General features: G+C 47.5%; 1 protein-coding gene across 1 annotated transcript; it reads right to left on the bottom strand.

Annotated features, from left to right (window-relative positions):
• Window positions 1-4,071: 4,071 nt before the first annotated feature.
• On the bottom strand, window positions 4,072-14,631 carry LOC310756270 (CCN family member 1-like). The gene is made up of 5 exons (XM_083599990.1): window positions 14,370-14,631; window positions 13,170-13,386; window positions 9,843-10,169; window positions 7,250-7,455; window positions 4,072-6,773 (listed from the first exon to the last, which is right to left on the bottom strand). The coding sequence occupies exons 1-5, from the start codon at window positions 14,418-14,420 to the stop codon at window positions 6,465-6,467; spliced, it is 1,110 nt and encodes a 369-aa protein (XP_083456116.1). The 5' UTR covers window positions 14,421-14,631; the 3' UTR covers window positions 4,072-6,464.
• Window positions 14,632-23,791: the final 9,160 nt, after the last annotated feature.

The raw sequence follows: 23,791 nt of genomic DNA, 5'->3' as shown, positions 1-23,791 counted from the left end.
TTAATATAGCACTATATTATCTAGCACTGCCCACCCCCATGTCCAGCATTTTCTTTCATGTTTGCTCAGACCTACAACTTGCCTTAGGGCCTTCTTCACTGATGGTGGACAAACTAATTTGGATTGTATTTGCAGGCTGCAGCTCTTGAGTTAGATGCTGCATGGTGCATTGCAGAAAGGCCTGATGAAGTGGTCTCCATCTTTCCTTAGCCGACAAGGAGTAGTGAGGATGTTTATGGGAAGAGTTGTCCTGGCCTTCAGAGTGGCAGCTAATTCCAGAGGTGGGTGCTTCTTGCTTGCCTCTAATCTCTGTGTTTTTTAATTTTTTGTTTACTTTAGGGGTGAAAATGCTGAATCTCAACACCAGGGGAAGAGCAGGGCTAGCCCAAATCATTTTGCTGCCTCAGGCAAAGGGCAAAATAGTGCCCCTCCCCTTCCCACGTACAGAATTCAACAGGACTGGAGACGAATCTCAGTTCATCAACACTCGTAATGGCTGTGTGTGTTGGCTCTTTCTGCATCCCGAATCTCTCCTTCACTGTCAGCTGTACTCATTAATCACCACCACCCTGAAGTCCCTTCATTAGTCCCCCAGAACTTAGCCTGGATCAGAGTATGTCTTATGTAATAATTGTTTAATTTTATAAAAACCAAACAAAGATTTCCATATATGCATGTATCTGCAAAATATAAAACCACCGAACCTTTCCATTTTAATACATAGATCTCTTTAAAATAAAGCCCACTATTCATTAGATGAATTGGGAGAAACAGCAGAGGAGAAGAACTGGAAAGCACTTTGCACAATGAAAATAGCTCTAATATGATTATTTAAGAAAAATCACAATAATGATGGATAAGGAGAGAGACATTCATCACATATGGCTGCTATACCTGGTTAATTCTTTATAGGCCATATGGAGGTTCCACCACCCCACCCTAACCAGGCACCAGGGCCTGAATCAGAGATTTCTGCATGCACCAGGAAGTTGTGCTGCTGTGCTTAAAAATACACACATCCATTCCCCCCAGCGACATGGTTAGTGCTCCTCCAGTCCTGCTGGCTCTAATTTTTGTGTGGGGAAGAGGGACACTGGACTCAATCTATTCATCACTACCTCTGCCTCCTCTCCAACCCGCCTCTCCAAGGATCAGCATAGATAGAGCTGGCAAATTGGCAATGTGTTCAGCTGTACACTCTTCTGCAGGCTGGATCAGATCATTTCACTCCTACTCCAGCCATTACACTCCCGTAAGGGAGATCAATGAACAGCAACCTCTTTCCACTCACAGATTGAAGTCTTTAATGAGCCAAAGAGCTTTGAGATTGAGATGAGGGACAGTAATAACACTCAGAATTGTTGATTACCATTTTGAGTACTGATTTGCAACTGTCCCAAATCCCACAATTTATTTTATGTGTTTTCAGCTTGGGAAAAGGTGGCATAGATTATATAGTGCAGTCCAGTGAAACAGCCAGCTGTTGCAGAGTTAAGCGCTCTCTCTTGTGTTTGCTAAGTTGCATAGCGTTAAGAGTTTTGGAAGGAGGTAGGCTGTATACTGAGGCCCTTCTAACCCCTGGCCCCTGCAAGTGTTGAAATCTAATCAAGGATTCTCATTCCTGGAAAAGCTAGGCTAGCTTCCTGGTGAGGTGACAGACTAGGTACTGGGCTACCGATGGAACAGAAGTGGCTCAGCACCAGAGGGCAAATGGGTGGGTCTCCTCCCTCCACTGGCTGGAAGTTAGTGAGATGAGGGTCAGAGCTGAGAGTGAAGTTATGTGAGTTAGAAGATGGAAGCAAGGCAGCAGGCTGGCAAGGCAGAGGGTCAGAGTGATGCCTGATTTCTCTTGCAATCCAAGGCTGCGGCTATGGGAGAAGCAAGACCCTTTTGGGGTGTCAATGCTGTGAACCCCTCCATTGTGAACCCCTCCATTGTAGGCTCGGGTTATATAGAAGTGTAAATCAACTATATATCATAAATGCACTGATCCAAGTACTTCTGCTGTACCAAGTAGCCTCCAATTATGTATTAAAATCCAATTAAACTATGTATTAAAATCCAATTAAACTATGTATTAAAATCCAAGTACTAAGTAGCCTCCGCTGTGCCACACTCCAAGGAAACCGAACCCTGGGTAAGTGTCACGGGGAGATTAGGGTGGTGTACAACATCATAATGGAGAGACTTCTAGGCCTGAGCAGGGAGCAAGCCATTGCTGGAAACCAGAAAAATGAACTCTACCCTCCTAACCCATCCTCATCCTGTCCCATCCCCAGTTTCAATGGACTTGTGCTGCAGTGGATACAATGAACCATTATTATTATTAGCGTATTTTCATGACATCTTTTAGAGATCTGGTTGCTGGTTCTGGCCCCATAAGATACCTCTTTTTAACATTTAAAAACAGAAAATCCATAACCCCAAAGGTGACACTTCTCACGGATTTTGTGTGACATAGTCAATGAATATGCTAATTCCAGAAGACAAGAATTGGATTGTCATTGTTTGAGGAGACATAGCTACTTTACCCCTCTCCTATTTGTAAAAGCTGGTCTAAAAGCAAGAGGTTTTGATCTCTTACTCTAAAAACCACATTCCATGCATGGTTCAGGCAGCCAACCTGGCTTTTACAGAGAAGGTGGCCTCTAGATGGCAGTAAAGTCACACTGCTGTAAGATCCCCTCTCCTGCCCTACAGGCACTGTGACCCAAGGTAAGTCTCTTTCCAGGTCTTGAAGCTTGTTGCAGAGTTACGAACTCCTCTCTGAAACCCAGGACAGCTGGTGTCAGTCCGGCTAGCAAATACAAGGCCAAGTGGTCTGACTCTGTGTATAGAAGCTTCTGGCGTTCATTAGTATCCTTAAAATGAGATTTAACCAGTGCAGAACAATGCTAGCATCATCTGTATCTTACCATCTTTCTGTTAACGTGAGCATTAATGGCATATTTCTTATTCCACCCCCTTGCAAAATAATGACATATTGCTAACCTATTCATTTTGGGACCCATTAGAATCCAAATATCTTCAGGGGATGTCGTATGCTGGTGATTTTCATCATGTTTTGTATTTATATTCTTGTAAAGTTATTGGAGTGGATAGCATTTAGCATCCACCTTTGGTGAATTTGGTTTGAATGTTTTCAGATCAGCACTCCTATCAAAAGCAGATCTAGGAGAGCACAACCGGTTCGATGGCGCCAGAGGTGGGGAGCTGGTGGATCCTGACGGCTTAAATTTGAGACACCAAGATCCGCCACTGTTCCCATTTACATGAGTAAATCAACTCATGTTGATTTCCTATAGCAGTGGTTTTCAACCAGTGTGCCATGGTACCCTGGGGTGCCTTGAATGATGGTCAGGGGTGCCACAGGCAACACTGGCCTCTGCCCCTCTTTCCTTCCTTCCCTCCCTCCTCTGATGCCCTCTTGTGTCTCTGCCTCTCAAAGGCTTGCACAGCTGTTTGTTGCAGCAGCCCAGGCTATAAGCTCCACAGGCAAATGGTGCCTCTGGGAGGCACCTCTCTTTGGGGGAGGGGGGCAGCTCAGAGACCAGAGACAGCAGCAGCAGCTGCCCAGAGGACTCCCATGGGGAGAGGAGAGGAGGCTGAGGGAGCCCTCCACAAGGGAGGGTGTTTGAACAAGGATGAGAGGCTGCCAGCTCTGCAGGCAAGGGGTGACATAACTGGGCTCCTGAGCCCCACAGGGGAGCTGCAGAAAGAATGTAGTTGATCAAGGAAGCCGTGGACTCAAAAAGGTTGAAAACCTCTGCCCTATAGTATTTGAAACCCTGCCTCCCACCATTCAGTCTTAGTCAGATGTAATATGTATATGCATGGTCTTCTATTGCTCCATTGAAGTGTCTGGTAAAAATGGTAGAATGGCAGTGGGCTGAGACTGTTTAAAGCAACACTGAAGGTGAACTATATAAAACCTAGTGCATTCCCCATATCTACTAAATTGGTTCACCTGTAAAAAGAAACCATTAAGACATTTGGCACAACTGGTTCTTAAACAATAAATATATGTCAGCTACTAATAATGAGGATGTGATAAATATGGTCACTAGTATCTCATGAAGAAGGCTTGTACATGTTTACTTAGAAGTAAGACTCAATTCAGTGAGCCAAAGAAAATGTGCCTAGGATTGTAGCCTTAAAATCATAACTGAGAGCCCAAGAATACATTTTGAAAATAACAAGAGCCCCTCAGTTCCAACTAAGGTCAGGTCCTGCAAATCCGATTTCCTCCTACATTGGGAAGAATGGAGTTCAGGGGCGATGGCTGTAGAAATGGAAAGCAACCAAGGTTACCTATCACACACCCCTTGAACATTTTATATCAAGCCCTTTTGCAAGGGCAGTGTCATGATTTTCCTACACCAAAACCTCCAAGAAGACAGAAAGAGGCACAAACACCAGAATGAAATGACAGACATTTCATTCTAGCAACTTTTAAGATCCAAGAGGGAGAGTGGAATCAAAGCTCTGCTTACAAGATGCAAAGCAAGGAAGGCTTCATTATGAAGCTAAATAGCCGACACTCCAAACCAGCGTTGAAGCTATAATATTTATGCAAAAAAAGGTAAATAAAATAAAATCTCCTTATTTGTAGCAAAGCCTACTTTGCTGCGCTCATAAATATAGTTTTCCTCAACAGGACAAGAAAGACTTAACAGTTTAATATCTGTTCCAACATTGCCCCATTCTCTGACGATCCCTGTTGCTGCTCACCAGGAACATATAGGGAACATGATTAATTATTATTATTAAAAAGTGCTTCAATAAATCTAGGAGGAGATGCTCTTTAAGCTTAGCCATGGTGCAACAGATTTGCTGGAGAGGAGAGTCTCCCCAAATGGGGGATTGCCTTTTACAAATGACCGTTCCGGAAATCAACATGTCTTAGTCTGGAGGCAGATGCTGATTTTCAAAGGAAGAAAGTGATTTAAGAAAGTGTTTCCCTTTTGCTACCATCACATCTGGATAAACAGGGTCTGCTGGCTTTTGAAATAACAAAGAAAATCTCCTTCAATTCTCAGCCCTCCCTCTTTTTTGGGGGGGGGCTGTTTCCAGTCTTCAATGTGTGTGCTACTCTGATTTTCCCCACATTTTAATTTTTAAAAAAATATTCCCCCCAATCCAAGTTTGAATAACAGTTTGGCAACATGCAGAAGGATGAGCTGGGAAGCAGCACAAACTGGAGAAAGAAGCCAAATGTGCACGGATATGCCCTTCGCTTTCCGCACTGTCGTTGCCAACCGGTTTCTCTCTCTCCAGGAAACCATCTCACCACCAGGGTGCGCTGTGAGCAGGAGGCAAGGCAGCCCTTCGGTTCAAAGGAGGACAGACTGGGAAGCAAAGGTTTCCAACTGAGGCAGACAAGGAAGGAATTAGAAGCACAGGTGCAAACAGCAGGCAATGAAGGGGAAGCAGGTCAGCCCTTGTTTGGTCATTTTCTCAATAATTCACAGGGTTAAAAAAGCAACAGCATCAGCAGCAACAGTCAGCATGGTAGAGTGGCAGCAATCACCTGACCTCTGGGTAGCTGAGTTGCTTCTGCTTACCTGGAAGGGGAGGAGTGAGGCAGCGAGGAGGTCAGCGCAGTGCAAACACACCAGGAGTGCAGGTCTGCCTCTGCATTTGCACCATGGTGACCTCCCCACTGCCTTGTCCCTCCACCCATAGTAGCAGCTCAGTTGCCTGGAGGTCAGGTGAGCACTGCCACTCCACCATGCCCTCCTCTACTGACCATTAATTTGAACTCTGTACCGAAACTCATCCTAATTCATTATTTGTGGGGCTGTCTTGAGGTTGCATTGCCAGATTTCAATCTAAAAAGGACCATAGGATCTTAGGGAGGCATCCAGGGCAGATCTGACTCGCCCTCACCCCAATCCAGTCCAGCTGTGGGTTATCTGCCTTGCGTTCTCCTCTGCTCTTTCCAGTCAAAGGACCTTGAGGATATCAGAGCTGTCCATCTTGGGATTTGGCAAATCAAACCAGAGAATTTACAGCTATCCCTAGTGCGCAAGGGCTGTGCTTCCTCCTTCCTTCCAGCACTGTGACCAAAAGCATGGACTGTGGAGCCCTAAAGGTGGCTGCAATGGGGAGATCTCTTTGTTTGACTCTCCCATTTTGTTGCCCAAGGCCCAGTTCCAGCCTGAGCCTGGCTGGGCTGAATGGAGAGACTGAACCCAGCGACATGAGATCCATTCCTCAAATCGCTAGATCTCCAGACTCCCAGGCACAGCACAATGTAATCAGCCCATATACTGAGGAACTAGTGCACCTCCAAAATCCATGTTGCCTTTCCTAATTTTAGTCGCATTTGCATTCATGGAAGCAGGGCAGGTTTAGGATGTCCTGTTTTCTCCTGACATCAGGCAGAGGGACCTCAAGTCCATAGGGGTGATCCAGAGTCACTGGAGATGGGTCGACTCGGTTCTTGAGGGTAGCGGGCTCCATCACTCCAGGAATTTGTGAATATCCCCATTGAGCTGGTACCGGGGCCCCATGGCAGGTTCGCTGAGGAGCGGGCAATGAGCCGGGCCGCACTGGCAAGTGTGGATCATCATGACGTTCTTGGAGAAGGAGCTCCCATCCGGGCAATGGAAGGGCACGCTCAGGGTGCGAGTGCGCAGAGGGACACAGCAGCGGCCATCCAAGCAGGACCCGCAGTAGCTTGGCTGGTAACGGCGTGGGCTCTTGCAGCCGGCGTAGCTGAACCTCACGGGCTCACGCACTTTGTGTGTCCGCAAGCACTTCTTGCCCTTCTGAAAAGAGGAGAGGAAAGTATTTGCACTGTGCAAAATAATACGGCCCAGGAAAGCTGTATGCATGCAAAGCATACAGCTGGAGAACCTAGAGTCATGGAATAGACTAATATAATTGTAGAGTTGGAAGGGAATATGGGACAGTTGCAGGAATATGCAGCTGTCACATATGGGGGATCAAACCTGCAACCCTGGCATTATCAGCACCACGCTGTACCCAGCTGAGCTATTCTTTCTAGTAAACAAGCACACACACCCCTTACACCATTCCTGTAATGTAAGCCTGGAGCAGAACATCTCACCATCTTGGGCCCTAATCCCTCCCGTTAGGCTCTCCCATTCTCCAAAACTTGCCATTTTGAACGGTTGGAAGTGCAGGCAGACTCAGCTCTCGTGTCCCAGATGCTGGGCTTCTGTGGTAAGCAGTGCCCTCCCCTATTCCCTGCTCGCCCTCTTCCCGCCTTCCCAACCCTCACCTTTAGTTTGGAAAAATCAGGTTTCCCGCAAGGCCTGATCTGACACAGCCGGGTCTCTTTGATCAGTTTGCACTTTGGGTTGTCGCTGGTGACGCGGGTGGAGATGCCGAAGCCGCAGCTCTTGGAGCATGGCGACCAGTCCGTAGTCTGAGCCAAGCACTTGTGCTGTTGCTTTGCCACGTGGCTTTGGAAGAATGGCCTCCATGCTGGGGAAGAGAAGGGAAGCCCAGTTACTGCACTGTCATTCTGAACCCAAAGGGAACGGTGAGCGATGTACTGCCAGCAGCTACACCCACTGGCCAAGCATAAAATGAGATTGAAAGGGATTAAGTTCCTTAAGAGATGTGGAACACGTCTGTTCTGTTCTCTGGATGTTACTAGACTACAGTTCCAATCATCCCCAGCTACTGGCCATGCTGGCTGGGAATGATGGGAGTTGGAGTCCAGCAGCACCTGGGGAGCCACAGGTTCCCTGTATCTTCCACAAATGGAAGGCAGGCATTGATGGACAACAGCAGAAGGCAGTTGTCTCCTTGTCCTGTAGATGAGCTTCCCAGAGGCATCTAGCTGGCCATCATGCTGAGTCAAGATGACTCAGCAGGATTCTTCGTAAGCCTCCATGGCAGCCACACCATTCAAAATGGCAACTACAGAAAGAGGCAAGGCCACATGTTGGGTAGGAAACATGGGAAATGAGTTTGTAGGGGGGAAATGGAGGGAAGAGGGTGTGGAGGGGGGATGTGGAGGCTGTTCGGGACTCTGGCAACTAAGAACCCATCAACTCCATTTAGACTAAACTGGCACCTGTAGAATAAATTCCCAGTAGGTGCAAACTCTTGTCTTCTGGGAAGGAAATGCCTGCATTCCTCTTTTGCCATGAAACCACAAAACAAAATATGCAGGAGTAGTGGCATCCCGACCAACCATCACTTGGGAGCAAGAGTGATACAGGAGATTGTGTGAACGATCCCTCTCAGACAGATTTAATGCTTTTCGGTCCCTCTCTTATGCAGCCACTGCCATGCTTAGCCGAAATAGCAACTGGGAACCAAAGCAAATGCAAGTGAAGGATCACATTTCCTGCCCCTCGGGAGCATCAGATATAGATCCTGAAAGGGCAAAGGCCGAGTCCCACTCTTACCCCTATTTATGTTCTGTGTCTCCACCCTGTTTAGATGCCGCTTCCACACAACACAGTGCCAGCTTTCCATTTCCTGCCCTTGGAGCAAAACGGTTATAAACTTGGCCAGCTGCATCTTATGCACTTCTTCTCAAGGCGCAACCTTTCCCTCAGTGCCTTGGTGCCCAGACCGCATGAGGCCCAAGTAGTAGGAAGTGAAGACACTAAGATACTTGGAGGCAGGAGGAAATTTCAGGATTCCAACTGGAGTTAGTAGCAAAGCCACTAGATTGCTGTCAACAGAGAAGGTAGCTACATCGCCACTAGCTTGTGTGAGAAACGGACCTAGAAATTGATAGTGCAAGGAGGTTTCATGGGTGAGATGGTGTCCCAAAGCAGTTTAAGGAGCAGCTTGTCATCAAAGAGCAATGCCACACAGTAAGCAGATGACTTAAGCCTTGCAATGCGGCCTGCTAACATACATCCTGGTATGACATCCTACAGTACATCATCCTACAAGGGAATGCCTCTGACAGATGCAGTCTCACTAGCAATGGATGGAAGCTTCATCTTACTTTGCTCCTCCATTTCCCACGGGGCAGATGCAACACACTGCTGCACAGCTCATAAAGCAGGTATTTTTGGTCCAAGAGTGCCTATCGTTCTAAGCTGGGGAGGTGGAGAATCCCTACAGCCATATATCACCTCATAACTACCGATATTCAGGTCCCCAAAGCAATTGTTTAAATTGTGATGCACACCAAATTTAGCAAGAACCACAAATATAGTGCCCAAGACTATCCCCACGCAGACTCTCTATTCCTATGCAAGCATTAGAGTGACTTAATACGATGGAAAACATCCAGTATAAAGGGATGACTTCCATTCTAAGGATTTCCAAAGGAGCAGCCATGTTAGTCTGTTGTTGCAAAAGAAACCCTTCCAGGTGGACTCCAGTCTCGTCAGGCATTAGCAGGAAGACCGCATTCCCAACTGAACAACCTTCAAGCGTTCACAAGTCAGGGGTGGGTGGGGCACGAGGCAAAGGGAGCCGAGCAATCAGTGCAAAATTTAATTCAGACAGCACACTAGTTTCTAGACTTGCTCACACGCTCCTCTCGGTCCACACATGCAAGCTTGAGGCATTTTCAGAGACACACACCAGCCTGCCAAGAAGGCTCAGGAAGCGTGCAAAGCCAGGCTAGCAAAGCAGTGGTGTTGCCTGGGGATAGGGGGTGCGCTCGGTGAGAGGGTGTGGCCTAGGGGAAGTCCCAAGGGAGTGGGGGCAGGACTTATTCAGCCCTAGGGCCTGAGCCTCCCCATCCCTGCTGTAGTCCATGAAAGCTTATGCCACAACAGGTGTGTTAGGTCTTTAAGGTGCCACAAGCCTTTCGGTATAAATACAGGCAGAAGCTGAATAACATTCCTGCTCCTCCAGTCAAAACAGCTCTGACTGCACCCCTCAGCCCTCACCTGGTAGGTTTTTCCAGTGTCCGCCTTTGCCCACGTAGATGAGCTCGTTGTCACTGGAGTCGCCATTGGCGTTGTACTCAAAGGTGACCCCTCCGTACTTCTTGGGTCCTTTGCTGCACACAAACTTCTTGCAGCACTGGCCGGGCACCTTCAGGAGTTTGGGGCTGGGGCAGCCCAGGGAGGCCAGGGGCAGCTCTAGCGGGCAGAGCGGCTGGCAACCCACAGCCCCGTCGATGCAAGTGCACTGGTGTTTGCAGCTGGGCTGGAAATTCTCCCCGTTCTGGTAGATGCGGCCGTTGTATTCGCAGGTCCGGCCTTCTTGCTTTGCTGAGGAGGTAGAAAGGTATGTGTTATTCAGTTTCAGAAGTTGGATTAAAAATGAAAAAGTGATGCTGACTGTAAGGTCCCTGTAAGAGAGGACCCAGCTACAGGCATCTGGATCGGTTTCAAGAAGTCATCATGGAATTGCACGGGGACAACAGTTTCAGAGATCGTTTGAAATAAGTGCCAAAGGGTAAATAGTCCCTGACATTCATCCCAGCAACACAAAATCTTCCATTCACCTAAACTGGTGCCTAGTTAGGGATTGGCATCCATGGTTACCACAGATCAATGATGGAAGACCAGATAATTTTAAAAAATAGCCAAGAGGTGATAGGGTGGGGGAGAACTCTGAGATCACTTCCTGCTTCCCTCTACTCATCCGCAACTTCAGGCCAACCTGGGAGTGAGCTACATAACAGCAAGCCTCATCCCTGGAGTCTGTGGATGTGAAAAGCAGAGCAGGACTTAACCTGCCAGCGTCGTAAGTAAGAGAAATACACTCCTCTGCAGAACTAGGTTTTTAGGGGCCACGTCAACAAGAAGAGAGTGTTTGGAGCTTTAAATAGCCATGTGAAAACAGGATGCGAAGAGCTCACATGGACCGAGATCGGGTTGCAAAGGCCTGAGCCACGCCTGGAGAGCCTCCTGCTACATGCAGTGTGCTTCCCCCTGGCCCACAGAGATGCACCCTTCGCCTCACTCCCCTGCAACTATTTAGACAACTTTTCACTTGCTCCTTGCTCTCTTCTTAGCATGTGTGCTCCTGAACGAAGATCTTACTTCTCACACTTTCCAGCAAGGGGCAGTGCTCAGACATACAGGGAAACGGGTGGTCCCAGACACAACCGTGACCCTGGTAAATGTACAGAATTGAAGTAGTCTCGAGGAAGGAGTGGGGAAAGCATGCTTTCTCATGGGAACAGTGTTGCCCTCCAGCATCACCTCCCAGCTCAGAGAAAGAGAAAGGTAACATGTAGCTTGCATACGTGGAGCCACAAGATGAACACTAATACAGATCTACTAGGACCTTCAATGTTTCCGAAAGCAAGTGTCCTCTTGTGTGAGCATCATAAACCTGCTACCTAAAGGTAAAAGGACCCCTGACCATTAGGTCCAGTCATGATCGACTCTGGGGTTGTGGCGCTCATCTCGCTTTGTTGGCCGAGAGAGCCGCATACAGCTTCCGGGTCATGTGGCCAGCATGACTGAGCCACTTCTGGCGAACCAGAGCAGCGCATGGAAACGCCGTTTACCTTCCTGCCAGAGCGGTACCTATTTAGCTACTTGCACTATGACGTGCTTTCAAACTGCTAGGTTGGCAGGAGCAGGGACCGAGCAACGGGAACTCACCCCGTCGCGGGGATTCGAACCGCCGACCTTCTGATCGGCAAGTCTTGGCTCTGTGGTTTAACCCACAGCGCCACCTGCATCCCAACCTGCTACCTAGAAGGGAGCAAAATACCTGGTGTAGAAACTGCCAAGGAACTCCCCTCCTCCTAGTCTGCAAACCTGGTTTTCTATCCTACTGGGAAAGAAAGAGTGAGTGGCTGGCTGACCCTGAAAAAAATGCTCACCACATCCATGAGAGAAGATAGAGGAGGGGAGCAACAGAGGTTCACCCTCTACCAAGCGGAGCCATAACTCAAGCGTCTCATCGTTGCCCAGCTGCCCTCAGATATCTATTTCACCCCTTATGTGTTTGTAAGGCCACACCAGTCATCTCCAATCTGGCAGATGTTCCAGACTACAGCTGGTGCTGATGGGAGCTGTGCTTCAAAACATCTGGAGGGCACTAGCTTGGTGAAGGCTGGATTACAAAGTCACTTCTCTCCAACTCCTGAGCTCATGCCATTTTAAAGCAAGCACAGAGAGAGGGAGGATAAAAAACATTCATAGGAAGAAACAAGCATGAAAAAGCTGCACAAATATTTTGCTTGGGGCAACTCTCGCCTTACTTAGGTGACCAGCAACAGAAGTTGCCCCAAGCAAATTTTCCAAGAAGCACTGAAGGAAACCCTTGATCAAGAGACTGGCTTTCTCAAAATGCTTCAGGAACAAAAATATTTGCGCAACTGTCTCCACACACACTCCTGTCCAATGTTTTGTGCCTCTTCACACACAATTTCCATTAGCCTTTCTATCGTCATGGCAATGCCACGATGGATTCCACAACTACATCCGTCACTAGAGGGAGGTTGGATAAGAGACAACGTATTTTGCTACATCTGCAAATTACCTTCACCAGCCCTCACGGTGGCTCTGCCCAACCCTTCCGGACTTTGATCCTCTTAAAAGAAAACACACCTGGGACACGGGGACCAGTCCTCCCTGATATGATTGCCAAAGGAGAATATTTACATCAACAGGAAATCCTTTCCTAGTCTAGCCCCAACAGAGAACGTGCCTGACTAGGCTGGAGGAAAAGCCCTTGCTCCTTCCTCCTTCATTAAATTATGTGCCAGTTTGTGATTAGGTGCCAGTTTAGTACATAACATGCCACTGCCCAACATAGTTGGTTGCTGGTCAACACCCAGCACACTGGGTACAAAATCAACTTAAAATCGCAGTAATGATTTCAAAGCACTTTCTTGCAGAGTTCACATAAAATACAAAAAAAAGAAAAAAGGTAACCAGCAAGCACAAAAACACTCAATTGAAATTATCATCATGACCATCAACAGGATTAAGTATCAGGAAGTATGGTTTATTTTGTATTTATTTAAAGCATGCACTCTGTTCAGTGACCGAAATAAATTGATTCATTCATTTAAATCATTTACAAACCAGATAGAAACTTAAAATTAAAAAAATCTATTTAGTAGTAGTAGTAGCAGCAGCAGCATCATACTGTGTTTCATTCACAGTGCAAGTTAGGTTTACAAAACGATTTCAAAAGTTATCATTTTACGATCACTGATAAATCATGACTCCAGCCAGCCCCACAAACAAACAGCTATAGAAAGGTCGAAGCCCTCCTCCGCTCCGTCCTTTCGCCTCTCTTACCCCAACAGATGCCCCGATTCGCCAAGGGGTCGGCCCCAAAATTGCACTCCAGGCCCTTGTGGGGATCGCAGGGCGAGAGCTGGTCGCAGTCCTCGTTGAGCTGCCGGGCGCACACTTGGCAGCAGCCGCAGTCGTCCAGCACCAGGCTGATTCCGGGGGGGCAGCGAGGTGGGCCGCCAGGGGGGCATCGGCACGTGGCGGGGCAGCGGGAGGCCACCTGCAACAAGAGAGGAATCCTAGAACTGGAAGGGACCACCAGAGTCATCTAGTCCAACCCCCTGCAATGCAGGGATCCTTTTTGCCCAACAGGGGGCTCAAATCCATGACCCTGAGATGAAAAATCTACTGCTCTACCGACTGAACTACCCCAGGGAGGTAGGAAAGGCGGAAGCTGGCCGAGAGGAGCACTCCGCAGGCAAGTTGGGGCGCTGAAGCTCCGGATCAGGACCCTCCTCCTCTCTTACAGCTTGCGGCGCTTGTGGGATCTTTGGGGACGCGCGGATCTTAACCTTCGCCTGGCCGCCTGCTATGTATTTATTTTAAAGGCCACACCAAAATAGTTTCCTAGATGGCGCTACATGCCACGGAGTCCCGGCATTCTCGGCCTCCCCTACCAACGTGCCCGTCCCCTCCATCCCAAATAAATCTCCGTAATAAAATCCCTGCCACCACCATCAAAGCAGCCCCGCCACAGAGGCACCGGGGCTAAAGCGGCGGCGGAGTTGCAGCTCCCAGGAGTCCACAGGGGCGGAAATTAAAAAAACTCACCTTAATGCTCGGTAAGGTTCTATTCCTGAGCTCGTCCACTCTGGACAGGCTCGCCAGATTTAAGCATTAGAAAGTCTCTCACACACCGGTCCGATTCCGCACCGCTTCGAGGCACAGAACACCTCCCAGGATCAATCCCCACCGCAACCGACCGGGACGCGTGTGTATAAATGCGGTTCCGCGAGCGCAGTCACGTTGGTGAGCCCGGGATCCGCCGGGAGAGCCAGCAGAGGGGGCCGGGGGGGCAGCAAGAAACTGGAATCCAGAGTTTAGCAAGAGCTCGCTAGCATTTGATGAAACGCCCCCTCCCCAAATGATTCTCGCTGCCTGGTGCTTGGTCACCCCTGCCTGTTGTCATCGTCAACAACCTTGCGCGCACGTTTCACTTGCCTAAGCGGAAGAAAATGAGGTGGCTAAGCAAGAGCTACTCACCAGGGAGATACAGAGCAGGAAAGCAGAGCTAAACAGGACAGCCTGTCTCATTGCAGTCGGATGGGAGGAGACGCTAGAAAGGGAGCAAAAACACCAAAGGAGATGAAATAAAATAAAATAAAACGACTCGAGAAACTAACTCTCGGGCGATCCGGAGGAGACAGCCAGTGGATCGCAGAGCAGCTGCAAAATTGTGCCCAGGATCCTTCGGCTCTGTAAGCTCTCCGCACACCCCTTTTTGCGCAACTTTCAGTACCTACAAAGCAACTACGTTGTTTCTGTATTTATATTTCCCCGGGGCCCCTCCCACCTACGGGGCTGGGAGCCAATAGGAACCTCCTCGCCGGCCAATAGCAACGGTGGCGCACTTCCAAACATTCCAGGGGAGGGGCTTTGGAAAGGTGGGAGGGGCTGAATGAATAGAGTCATTCATAAAATTAGAAGGCTAGTGCATTCCGAGGCGATGCGCGCGTAGTCTCGCGCGGGCCAGGGTGTTCCGCTAAGCAGAGTAGCGCTTTTATGGAGACTGCTGAATAAGGCTCCTGCTCCCATAGGACACATCAGTGCACAGGCATACCAGTATGAGGAGCAGCCGCGGCCACAGTCATTCCTGACATGCAAAAAAACAAATTAGAGCGAAGGAAAAAATCACGGGCGAAGGAAAATAAGCAGAAGGAAGCCAGCGTTTGCTTGGCCAGCGCCAGCCTCTGATCTGACACAAGGGCAGATCAAAGGCCCACGAAACCAGAGAGAGACAAATGGGTGGGGTCTTTCTGGGGGACCAGAATGTGGCTAAGGGCGTGATCCATTTACTTGGGAGTAAGCGCCTTTGAAATCAACGAGACTTCGGAGTGCGCGCACACAATATTCACCCTGAAATTGTTAAATTCATTAAATTGTAAGAGGCATCAGAGGGGGCAACAAACACCACCAGATAAGGGCTGAGGAAGATAAAGTGGTGGGGGGATGCATCCTCTCCTTAGCCCCTTAGAGGAGGGATGGGATATGTACCTATCCAAATACCTTTGCAATCGTGTTAAGTTATATTTCACCCTTTATCACATTTTATAATTGGGAAACCATGTCCTGGTTTGCCTTTTTAAACAAAAGTACTGAAGATCTGCAAAAGGGTTTTGAGAATGAATGATTTACCTTGAAATATTAAATTGATTCTGATATTGCATGGGTCTAAATCTGCTTTCAAGTAAATTACATTCATTCTACTGAAACAAAGGCAAAACTGACATCATTGAGCCTGGCTATATTGGAGCTAATAAGAGATTGGTGATTTCCACTTACCATTAACCAACAGTGCCTCGCAGACATTAATGGGGCCAAAGTTTGGGCAAATCAGCCATCCTTGTAAATAATATGATAGGATCCCCACTACCTCCAATGTTGAGGGTCCAGCCATCATTGTTTCATGGTAGATCTTCATACTATAGTTGCTGATAGATTTGAAGTAAGCCTTCTCCACTTACGTGGAAGGTGTTGTGAGTTCACTAGAGCAGTTTCCCAAAGGAAACAAGTAAAAGCAATAAATTCACCTCCCCCACTACAATCTGTTAGATTTATTGGCCACATGCTGTGGCTGCCAGGCTGGTAACTATTCACACAGCCCTGACTGTTATTCCGTGCACCAAATACAGGGTATTCCACCCCCAACCACCCCTGCTGACCGATCTTTCCCTTACATACAGGAACCGGTGTCCATTAATATCTCTGCAAAGGGCAGGCTAGAATTAGAAAGACAAAACTGGCTGTTCTGAGGACCCCAGCTGAGCCACACAGGAGCCCCAGTTGGGTGGGTCTGTTATACACCTTCCAGCTAGTTTTAACTTAACTGATGGCAGGGTCAGAATCCTCAGAACACAGAGAGCTCCAACTGCGACAAGTCTGCTAGCTTAAGATGTGGTCTGTACAATGTTCCACCTTCTATTGAGAGTCTGAGGGCATGCTCACACATGTGTGCTCATTACTTACTTACTTTCTTATAACTTGACATTGCTTTATTAATGGCACACTTATTTATTTCTTACATTTATATGCCTCCTTCTCCTCCAAGGAGCTTGAGGAAGTGTACATGGTCGTCGTCGTCCCCCATTTTATCCTCACAACAACTCTGTGGTATAGGATAGGCTGAGAGGCAATGACCACCCCAAGGTCACCCAGTGAGATTGATGGATGAGTTGGAATTCAAACCCAGGTCACCCAGGTTTTCATAGTTCAACACTCTAACCATTACACCACACTGCCAATAGCAGCGTTCTTCAGGCAGCTTACAAAAATAACATAATATGTCAAATTAATAAACACAGAGCAATAAAACAGTATGTGAATTCCAGCATTTAAAAACCAGCAACTTAGAGTAAAACACCATAGAGAAAAACACAGTAACATTAAAAGTTTGGAACAGATCTACAGCTCTGGAAAAATATCAGTGGATTCAAATACTCACAGTTTAAAACCCTGGGAAACTGAAAAGGTCCAAAAAAAAATCACAGAGAAAGTGATTGATTGGGGAGTCATCATCAATATATGAGTGCTGGGTCCCATTCTGAATCAAGGTGGTGGACCAAAATATGGCTTTGGGATGATGTCACCTCTTTCTTGGCACAGGTTTGGCTGCCTCTTGAGATATCACCACCAAATGTGACTTTGATGTGACGTTGCCCAATTTCTGTCATGATGGGTCCAAACTCACAAATTCATTTAAAAATCACAATATTTTATGGTTTCTAAAAATTATCAGGTGGCACCAGGCACATCCCACGAGTGTGGCACAAACTTCAGAAGAGAAAGGAGAGGATCAAAGATCCAGCACTACCCTGCTTGGACAGCTCCATGTCCCAGCTGCCATGTCTGATTCTTTGGGGAAAGGGTAAGTACAGAGGCTTGACAAGGAGGTCTCTGCCATGGACCAATACTACAACCATCATGTTATCTAGGGCCTGGCCAGTTTTTAACCTTATAAAATGCCTAAAATTCCCTTCTGGAGTCAACAAGCAAGCAAAGCCATGTCCAATAAGAATCAGTGTGTTAGCTTCATTTCTGTGTCTGAAATCCTATTTGTCACTTTCTCCCTGCCCGTCTTTCTCAGGGGACAGTGCTTTTGCAATGGCATATGGTTGGTCACTGTGGGAACAGGATGCTGGACTAGGTGGGCCTTTGTTCTGATCCAGCAGGATTCTTCTGATGCTAGGAAATGTGTTGCGGATTCTCTCTGACCGCCTGCCTTTCATAGATTTTCCCCCATTGAGGGGGGCCAGAAGCAAAAGAGAACAGGGCTTCTGCATCGTTAATAGTTGCATAGAAAAAGAAATTTCTTGCAGCCCCCAGATACACTTACTGAAATTCCCTCTGCCACACAGCTATGAAAAGGTGCAAGGAAGACTGTTCTCTTTTTTTTACCAGACCACCCCACAGCCGTTGCCCACTCAGCTGCATAATGTTATACGTACCTGTTAACTTGCACGTCCATTTTAAACCTGGGATGCTTACCTTTGAAGCCATAAATGGTTTGGGACTCAAGTACTTCAAGCGGGATCTCCTTTTACACCAGTCTGCTTGCCTGCTAGGATCCTTGGTCAATGCCCTTTTCCAGTTACCACCTCCATCAAGAAATGGGGGTTGTTACAAAAAGGAGGTGGGTTTTTAGGTGGCATAATGGTGCCCCATCCATGCAATGCCCTCTCCAAAGATGTATGTCTGCTGTCAACTTTGCTGTCTTTTAGGCCACAAGCAAATACTTCTATTAAAAATAAACAAATCACCTGGGCATTTTAAAGCATTTCCTTTTTGTTATATTAACTATTTTAAGCTCTGAATTTTAACTGTGTTTATGTTTGCTGGTTGCTTTGCATGCATTTATTGTCATTTTACTTGTTGCTTTAAGGTTTGCAAACTGCTTTGAAACCATTGCTAAAAGGTGGCATGTGCGTGTTTTGAAGAAAGAAGTACTTATCCAAGGAAAGCCCAGGGCTGGCACGGGTTTTAGCGAGCAGGCTAACCAGGTTTGACACTGGCACTGTGCTCAGGGGAGCTGCTGCCACCTTACTGCATACTGATTTTCAAGCAGGTAATGATATCTGGTTCATACAGACACTGCAGCACCTAGAAACAGCCTAAGGCTGATGTTTCCCATTCTTATGTACTGCCTGCACTTCTGATGAATATTATATACGTAGGGTAGAAATCAGTCGTTGAAAATTAAATGGATTTAGGCTAGAGCAGGAGTGGGGAACCCATTTCAGACCGGGGGCCACATTCCCATCAAGGCAATCTTCCGGAGTCCACATACCAATGGTGGGCAGGACTAGATGCAAATGGATGCAGCTTTTACCTTTTGCTAGGTAACTTTTGCTAGCTGATATCTTCCATCCAGGGTCACGGGTGGCGCTGTGGGTTAAACCACAGAGCCTGCCGATCAGAAGGTCATAGGGGGTGTGGGTCATAAATACAAGTGGTACCAAAGTCACATGCCTCAAGTTCTCTGGTCTTTATTGCCATAACTGTGGCTGAAAGTCAGAAGAAGGAATGACAGCCGTTCACCCTTGCCCAAGGATATAGGCAAGGTTTGCAGGGGGCAACCTGGGCATCCTTAACTACAAACTCAGCACTGTGGGTTAAACCACACAGAGCCTAGGACTTGCCGATCAGAAGGTCAGTGGTTCGAATCCCCGCGACGGGGTGAGCTCCCGTTGCTCAGTCCCTGCTCCTGCCAACCTAGCAGTTCAAAAGCACATCAAAGTGCAAGTAGATAAATAGGTACCACTCCGGTGGGAAAGTAAACGGCATTTCCATGTGCTGCTCTGGTTCGCCAGAAGCGGCTTAGTCATGCTGGCCACATGACTCGGAAGCTGTACGCCGGCTCCCTCGGCCAATAAAGCGAGATGAGCACCGCAACCCCAGAGTCGGCCACAACTGGACCTAATGGTCAGGGGTCCCTTTACCTTTACCTTATCTTCCATCCAAGTAACCAAAAGGCATCGACAAAGTTCAGAGATACACCCCAGTCAGGCAAAAACATGCATGGAGGGTATGAAGCAGGACTGGGGAGGGAGTATGACTTGCGGAGAACGCCAAGGGACACACACACAGAGAGAGGGTAGCCTGGCAGACTGCATTTGTGCCTGCGGTTCCCCAACCCAGGGCTAGATTGTCTAAAGAAGACAGGGTAAAAGTATGCTAGAAAAGAGAGAGAGGTGTTTATCCAGGAAGATAACCAGGCACATAATAAGTTGAAAGAAATATAAATATTTATTCTAGTTAAGATGGCTCTTAATATTCTAGTTAAAATATTTAATCTTGCTAAGATGCAGAAAGGCATTACCAGATGTTCAAGAGTTGCAAACAACATCCCTCTCACAGTGTCTGGTATATAGGGATAAGGTACACTGAAATATTCCACCCCCTTAAATTAAACCTGTTAGGCGTGCCTGGAGTGTTGTGACATAAACTGTGTTTCATTATGCACAGTTCTTTTTCACTTCTCTAGGAACTGCTCTATCCTTAATAACCCTGCAGCTCATCAAGTGCATACATTTAGTTGAAACAAACAAACAAACAAACAAACAAACATTCCTTCCAGTAGCACCTTAGAGACCAACTAAGTTTGTTATTGGTATGAGCTTCCGTGTGCATGCACACTTCTTCAGATACATTTAGTTGTTGCTGTTTTTGCTTTCAAGCAGAGTGTTGGCTGTTGTCATGGTTCAGAATACCAGCAAATGCCGGGTGTCCTGCCTCTGCACAGTGTGCAAGTCCCAAAGTATTTCTGGGGGAGTCTGGGAATCTGGAGGGAGAGATTGGGGCAGGGCTCTGGAGAGAAATCTGCCTGCCTCTGGGAGGGCAGATGAGGTCAGGGTTCCAATGCCAATCTGCACTGAGTGCAAATGGGGTCTCTCTGAGAGTTCAACATTGATCAGCTACGTTTAAGCCCTCCCAGAAGAATGCCATGTCTGGGGACTGATCAGGCTGCACACTTAGAATCTGGAGAGCCGCGAGCCCCAAGTACCACTAAGTTTACGCTTAGACGTGGATGCAGAACTTCACATTAGGAGGGGAAATGGCCGGATGCTTTCATGAAACTTCATTGAAAAATAAACAGGTATTATAGAAAAAGGAAGCAAACTGCATTCTCCATCCTCTCTCACCATTTCATTTCTCTCTCTCTCTCTCTCTCTCTCTCTCTCTCTCACACACACACACACACACACACCAACCAGACTATGTGTGCCTTGAGATTCCTGGGATGCTTGCTGAACCCTCAGGCAGCTTCCTCTGTGGCAAAAGCCCCTGCTGGACAAAGGAGCCTGTGTGCAAGCAATTCCCTTTCCACCAACCCTGCTGGTCACTGGCACCTCCTCCGTGGTGTGTGTGTGTGTGTGTGCACGCGCCTATGTGCAAACATCATCACTCCTGCGGAATGGAAGGGGCAGCCAGTCAGCACTAAGAACGCCGACCTGGGCAGCTTGAGCAGGGCGGACGAGCATCCCCAAGGATGTGAGGAAGCACAGGGAGCCAACAACAGGGAGAAGGCCTTCCTTCAGGCTGGGAGAGCTGGGGGAACTGAGAAAGCCAGGCTGGATCACAGAGGGCTGCAGCAGGAGGGAGCAGCAAGGTCAGCAAGGCAGAGCCCAGGCAGGGCCAGAAGCAGCGTAAAATGCAGTGGCATGGGGCGGAAAGCAGGAAGACCACCAGCAGGTGGCGCCCCAGCCAATGATAGGCAGAGCTCCATCCTCATCACGGCTGTGTTCTGCAAGGGTAACACCAAGACTAAGGGGGAGGAAGGTGACAGCCAGGGCCACCCCTTGGACTGGTTGCAAGTAAAACAGGCGGCTGACTGAAGTTGCTGAGACATTGCCCTCTTTGCACTAATAGTCTCAATTGATAAAATGTGACGCAGCAGCAGGACGGGTTTCAGGAGGGGCACCATTTTCTTGTTCCCAGCCTCCCTTAGCTATGCTGTGACAATGGATTCCAGATATTTGAATGCCCAAGAACCAGGAATTGGGTGAAAGTTTGGAGCCAGGGGCCAACAGCAAGGGGTAACCTCATTTCTACACAGCAAGACTTGGAGGGAAAGATCTCTCCCATTGGGTTCAGTTTGGCCTATTCTCACGTTACGAGTGTTTAGCGGCATCACTGCACAGGGCCCAGTTCTGTTTTGTCCTTGAGGGCTTGGGTTCCAATAATCATTATTTTAAAAGTGCACATGGTGTTTGTGTTTGGGGGTTTCCTACGAACAGGATAAAAATGGGGCATGTTGGGAGCTTGGCCCAAGGATCCAATTACCAGTTCCTTGGCATCAGGCAGCAAGTCAGCACAGGCTGGTCACCCGATCCCTACCTGCCAAAACAGCCCTGATAAACATGCAGCCTATTAATAACAGAGTGGCACTCGGGACAACGCTACAAACACTGGCAGAATTGGGCCTCTGCTTTCAGAAGTCCTGTATCCCTGTCCATTGGAACGTTAATTACTACAGTGCTCACTGCCCACTCCAAAGTGGATATCGGGTTCTCGGTCCATGACCCATGAGGCATCGCTCTCCTGCAAAGACTGGGGATCAAAGCCAGCAATCTTGACTCCAAATGTTCCTTGCGCTATTCAGCTTTAGCCTAGGTCAGATGTGGGGAAACCTTCCTGGTGTTGCTGAACTACAACTTCCATAATCCCTGGCCATTGGCCATGCTCATTGGGGCTGATGGGAGTTGTAGTTTGATGGCGCCTGAAGGGCCAGATTTCCCCACACCTGGCCTAGGGAATGGGAAAGGGAGGGGATCGCAATAAAGGAATGGTACTTTGCACATGTTACTGTAGTGGCCAGTTCAGACTGACCCTTCCTGTTATGGAGCAGGAAGTCTGGGTAAACCATGCTTGAAACTTTCTCCATATGGAAGCAGCTCCACACAGAAAGCCAGTCTTGAGTGGGCCAGTTTGCCATGTGGATCGACCCTCATCAATTTATAGTGGCACCAATGTAAGTCACCTATGACAACAATCATAGTGAGCTTGTACACACAAACCAGCCATCCTCCAGAGTCACTTTCAATAAGTCTCTGCAGGGAGGAAACGTGAGGAGCCAGCTTGGTCCATTTCCTTGATGTGTAAGCATTCCACATGAGGGGAACTTTGTTATTTTAGAACTTCTACATTTTTAGGAATGATTCCTTGCTTGCTTTCTTGAAAGGATTGTACCACACATATGTATTGAGCTGCCTCTTAAGAGTTACCCACCTGGTTAAGTTTAAATAAACCATGTGGGAGTGTTCCTGCTGCATGACTTCTCCTCCTCCTTCCAGTGCTAGACAATGATACATTTTAATTTTGCCATTATTTGGATAAAATGGCACATGTAAATAATAATAATAATAATAATAATAATAATAATAATAATAATAATGGCTTGTTTTGTCCCAGAACATATTTTTAGTGCTTAGCCGTGAATCATAATAGTACAGTGGTACCTCGGGTTACATACGCTTCAGGTTACATACGCTTCAGGTTACAGACTCCGCTAACCCAGAAATATTACCTCAGGTTAAGAACTTTGCTTCAGGATGAGAACAGAAATCGCGCAGCAGCGGCGTGGCGGCAGCAGGAGGCGCCATTAGCTAAAGTGGTGCTTCAGGTTAAGAACAGTTTTAGGTTAAGAACGGACCTCCGGAATGAATTAAGTACTTAACCCGAGGTACCACTGTAAATGAGTTATTCTGAGTAGGAGCAGAGAGCCTTTTCCTCACTATTAAGTAAATGCAGACAGCATTAATCTGAGGCAGAGGTTATCACTCGCAGGTAGGTGTGAACGGAGCACCTTTTGTATATGCACTTGAGAACCTCTCTCTCCTTCTGATCAACATTCCCACCAGCAGAGGACAAGGATAGCTCCTTATGCTGAATGACCCAATTGTTTTATTTGTTTTCTGGGTTGCATTAGCTCCTTCTGTGCCTTTGAAAAAGAGAATGGTGTTGATCTTCAGCTATTCAGGCTCAGAGGATAAGTGGCAATTTAAAAAATGCTAATTTTTAGAAGAGCATGCTATAAAATAATTATTTTTATTTCAGAGTTTGTAAACTGCTCTACATTCAGAGGGTACATGAGCAGTGTGCAGATAATATAATTCTAGAATCCAGAAGAGCCAACATTTTAAAAAAGTTATTATTTATGACATCAGTTTGCATGATGCCTTATAGCAGCCTGCCCTAACCTGTTGCCCGCTAGATAATTTTGGACTACGACTCCCATCAGCCCCGGCCATCCTGGCTAATGGTCAGGGGTAATGGGAATTGTAGTCCAAAACATATGTCAGGCACCAGACTGGGGAAGGCTGCCTTACAGCATTACGTAGGCAATATAAACAGGTCCCTGCTCCCAAGGGCTCCCAGTTGAAATCAGACAGTGGGAAAATAACAGGAGA

Source organism: Podarcis filfolensis (genome assembly GCF_964270895.1).
Source record: "Podarcis filfolensis genome assembly, chromosome: 2".
In the NCBI taxonomy this organism is placed as follows: Eukaryota; Metazoa; Chordata; class Lepidosauria; order Squamata; family Lacertidae; genus Podarcis; species Podarcis filfolensis.
The sequence above is the reverse complement of the archived record's forward strand: the minus strand, read 5'-3'. Positions and strand labels throughout refer to the sequence as shown.